The sequence below is a fragment of the Onychostruthus taczanowskii genome, unplaced genomic scaffold, assembly GCF_017590055.1.
Source record: "Onychostruthus taczanowskii isolate IOZ18803 unplaced genomic scaffold, ASM1759005v1 scaffold672, whole genome shotgun sequence".
NCBI classification, from domain to species: domain Eukaryota; kingdom Metazoa; phylum Chordata; class Aves; order Passeriformes; family Passeridae; genus Onychostruthus; species Onychostruthus taczanowskii.
The window spans coordinates 1-4,554 of NW_024504478.1; the positions used below are offsets into that span (position 1 = coordinate 1).

General features: G+C 45.1%; 1 protein-coding gene across 1 annotated transcript in view; it reads right to left on the bottom strand.

Moving 5' to 3' along the window:
- Window positions 1-3,377: 3,377 nt before the first annotated feature.
- The window catches only part of LOC121344773 (vitamin K epoxide reductase complex subunit 1-like), a 2,796-nt gene continuing 1,619 nt past the window's right edge, over window positions 3,378-4,554 (bottom strand). The window contains exon 3 of the mRNA XM_041421000.1: window positions 3,378-3,661. Coding sequence (XP_041276934.1) covers window positions 3,456-3,661 — 206 coding nt within the window. The 3' untranslated portion in view covers window positions 3,378-3,455. The remainder of the gene's footprint in view (window positions 3,662-4,554) is intronic.

Consider the following 4,554-nt stretch of genomic DNA (forward strand, 5'->3'; position numbering starts at 1 on the left):
AGTTTTTGGGAAATTTTGAGGGGGAAACGGGTCCCAGTGCATTCATAGGTTTTTTTTGGGGAAAAAAGGGATTTTGGGACGGTTTCTGAGGGGAAAAAGGGATCCCCGAGCTCCAAATCCAAAGTTTTTGGGAAATTTTGAGGGGAAAAGGGGCTCCCGGTACATTCATAGGTTTTTGGGGGGGAAAGAAAGGGATTTTTGGGACTTTTTCTGAGGGGAAAAAGGGATCCCGGAGCATTAAATCAAATATTTTTGAGGAAATTTGAGGGGAAAAGGGGTCCCTGAATCCCGTTTTGAGGAAAAATTCAGGGGAAAAGAGGGAATTTCAAACAATAAATTTCCTTTTTTGGGGGAAAATCGAGGGAAAAAATGGAATCCCAAAACCTAAATTCCATTTTTTTGGGGGGATTAAGGAATCCCAGAGGCTTTTTGGGAGAAAAAATTGAGGGGAAAAAAAGAATTTCAAATCCTGATTTCCCTTTTTAGGAGAAAATTTTGGGGAAAAGGGGGTCCCACAAAGGGGTTTTGGGGGATTTCGGACACTTTTTGGTAACTTTTGATCATTTTAATGCCGTTTTTCATTTATTTAAAACACTTTGCTGTAAGTTTTGATCACTTTAATGCCATTTTTTTATTCTTTTAAGACACTTTTCCGTAACTTTTGCTCACTGTAATGTCACTTTTATTCGTCTTAATGCCATTTTTGACCCTTTTAAGGCACTTCAATGTCACTTTTGGTCACTTTAATGCCATTTTTGGTCACTTTAATGCCACTTTTCATCACTTCAATGCCACTTTTGGTCACTTCAATGCCATTTTTGGTCACTTCAATGCCATTTTGGGTCACTTTAATGCTATTTTTGGTCATTTTAATGCTATTTTTGATCATTTTAATGCCATTTTGGGTCACTTTTGGCCACTTTAATGCCATTTTTGGTCACTTTAATGCCATTTTGGGTCACTTTTGATCACTTTAATGCCACTTTTTACTCTTTTAAGACACTTTTCTGTAACTTTTGCTCACTGTAATGTCACTTTTATTCGTCTTAATGCCATTTTTGACCCTTTTAAGGCACTTCAATGTCACTTTTGGTCACTTTAATGCCATTTTTGGTCACTTTAATGCCATTTTGGGTCACTTTTGATCACTTTAATCATTTTGAGTCCCTTTTGGCCACTTTAATGCCATTTTGGGTCACTTTTAATGCAATTTTCGGTCACTTTTGGCCACTTTAATGCCATTTTGGGTCACTTTAATGCCATTTTGGGTCACTTTAATGCTATTTTTGATCACTTCAATGCCATTTTTGATCACTTTAATGCTATTTTTGATCATTTTAACACCATTTTTGGTCACTTCGATGCTATTTTTGATCACTTTAATGCCATTTTGGGTCACTTTTGGCCACTTTAATGCCATTTTTGGTCACTTTTGGCCACTTTAATGCCATTTTGGGTCACTTTAATGCCATTTTTGGTCACTTCAATGCTATTTTAGATCACTTTAATGCCATTTTGGGTCACTTTAATGCCATTTTGGGTCACTTTTGGCCACTTTAATGCCATTTTTTTCTCCATTTAAGACACTTTAATGTAACTTTTCCTCCATTTCCTGTAACTTTGCCTCCCTGCACCCCAATTTTGGGTGGATTTCAGTCACTTTTGGGTCAGTTTCGCTCAGTTTTGGGTGGTTTCAGGTCAGCTTCTCTCAGTTTTGGGTCTTTTTCCATCGGTTTTGGGTCGTTTCGTTCGATTTTGAGTAATTTCCCCTTGGTTTTGAGTCGGTTTCAATCAATTTTGGGTCGTTTTCACTCAGTTTTGGGTAGTTTCAGGTTGGTTTCACTCCATTTTGGGTCATTTGGACTCAATTTCGTGTGGATTTCGCTCGGTTTTGGGTGGTTTCAGGTGGATTTCACTCAGTTTTGGGTGGATTTCACTCAATTTTGGGTCTGTTTCTCTCAATTTTGGGTCTGTTTCTCTCAATTTTGGGTCTGTTTCTCTCAATTTTGGGTCAGTTTCTCTCAGTTTTGGGTGGTTTTGGGTTGGTTTCACTCCATTTTGGGTCACTTTCACTCCATTTTGGGTCTGTTTCTCTCAATTTTGGGTCAGTTTCTCTCAGTTTTGGGTGATTTCAGGTCGGTTTCAGGCACTTTTGGGTCATTTTCAGTGAGTTCTGGGTCATTTTCTCTCAGTTTTGGGTCATTTTCTCTCAGTTTTGGGTGGTTTCAGGTCCATTTCACTCCATTTTGGGTCACTTTCACTCCATTTTGGGTCATTTTTTATCAGTTTTGGGTGGTTTCAGGTCACTTTCACTCCATTTTGGGTGAATTTCATTCCATTTTGGGCCATTTTCACTCATTTTTGTGTGTTTTCACTCCATTTTGGGTCACTTTCAGTTTTGGGTCATTTTCTCTCAGTTTTGGGTGATTTCAGGTCAGTTTCACTCCATTTTGGGTGGATTTCTCTCCATTTTAGGTCATTTTCCCTCATTTTGGGGTCATTTTCACTCATTTTTGTGTGGTTTCACTCTGTTTTAGGTCATTTTCTCTCAGTTTTGGGTGGTTTCAGGTCAATTTCACTCCACTTTGGGTCATTTTCCCTCATTTTTGTGTGTTTTCACTCCGTTTTGGGTCAGTTTCACTCCATTTTGGGTCATTTTCCCTCATTTTTGTGTGTTTTCACTCCATTCTGGGTCACTCTCACTCCATTTTGGGTCGCTTTCACTCATTTTTGTGTGTTTTCACTCCATTTTGGGTCACTTTCACTCCATTTTGGGTCATTTTTTATCAGTTTTGGGTGGTTTCAGGTCACTTTCACTCCATTTTGGGTCATTTTTTATCAGTTTTGGGTGGTTTCAGGTCGGTTTCACTCCATTTTGGGTGAATTTCATTCCATTTTGGGCCATTTTCACTCATTTTTGTGTGTTTTCACTCCATTTTGGGTCACTTTCACTCCATTTTGGGTCATTTTTTATCAGTTTTGGGTGGTTTCAGGTCGGTTTCACTCCATTTTGGGTGAATTTCATTCCATTTTGGGCCATTTTCACTCATTTTTGTGTGTTTTCACTCCATTTTGGGTCACTTTCACTACATTTTGGGTCATTTTCATTCCATTTTGGGTCACTTTCACTCCATTTTGGGTGGCTTTCACTCGTTTTTGTGTGTTTTCCCTCCATTTTGGGCCATTTTCCCTCATTTTTGTGTGTTTTCACTCCATTTTGGGTCACTTTCACTCCATTTTGGGTCACTTTCACTACATTTTGGGTCATTTTCATTCCATTTTGGGTCACTTTCACTCCATTTTGTGTCACTTTCTCTCCATTTTGGGTCACTTTCCCTCGTTTTGGGTCACTTTCACTCGTTTTTGTGTGTTTTCCCTCCATTTTGGGTGGCTTTCACTCCATTTTGGGTCACTTTCCCTCGTTTTGGGTCACTTTCCCTCGTTTTGGGTGGCTTTCACTGGTTTTTGCGCGCCTCCCCTCGCCTCCAGCGGCGCAGGTTGAGCCCCAGCAGCGCCAGGTTAACCCCGTAGGTGCTGAGGCAGACCACGCACAGGTCCCTGAGGCCGAAGAGCAGAACCCCGCCGAGCCACAGCGAGGCCAGCGCCGAGGCCACGGAGGTGCCCAACAGCGTCGCCGCGGCCGCCCGGCCCCGCGAGGCGCCTGCGGGAGGGCGGGGGTCACTGGGGGGGCCCTGGTGGCCCCAGAGTGTCCCCGAGGGGTCCCCGAGGGGTCACCAGTGTCCCCAAGGGGTCAGCAAGGGGTCACCAGTGTCCCCAGTCCATTCCCAGTGTCCCCAGTTCATCCCCAGTGTCCCCAGCTCATCCCCAGTTTGTCCCCAGCCCATTCCCAGTGTCCCCAGTTTGTCCCCAGTTCATCCCCAGTGTCCCCAGCTCATCCCCAGTTTGTCCCCAGCCCATTCCCAGCGTCCCCAGTTTGTCCCCAAGGCATTCCCAGTGTCCCCAGTGTCGCCACCTCATTCCCAGTGTCCCCAGTTTGTCCCCAGAGGGTCCCCAGTTTGTCCTCAGCCCATTCCCAATGTCCCCAGTTTGTCCCCAAGGCATTCCCAGTGTCCCCAGTTTGTCCCCAGTTTGTCCCCAGTTTGTCCCCAGTGAGACCCCACCTCATTCCCAGTGTCCCCAGTTTGTCCCCAGCTCATCCCCAGTGTCCCCAGTTTGTCCCCAAGGCATTCCCAGTGTCCCCAGCCCATTCCCAGTGTCCCCAGTTTGTCCCCAGTGTCCCCAGTCCATTCCCAGTGTCCCCAGTGTCCCCAGCCCATTCCCAGTGTCCCCAGTTTGTCCCCAGCCCATTCCCAGTGTCCCCAGTTTGTCCCCAGCCCATTCCCAGTGTCCCCAGTCCCTCCCATTGTCCCAAATCCCCTCCCAGCCCCCCTCCCAGTTTGTCCCAGTCCCGCCCACTCCCCCTTTAACCCCTCCCACTCCCCTTTAACCCCGCCCAGTCCCCCTTTAACCCCTCCCACTCCCCTTTAGCCCCTCCCACTCCCCCTTTAACCCCTCCCAATCCCCCTTTAACCCCTCCCACTCCCCTTTAACCCC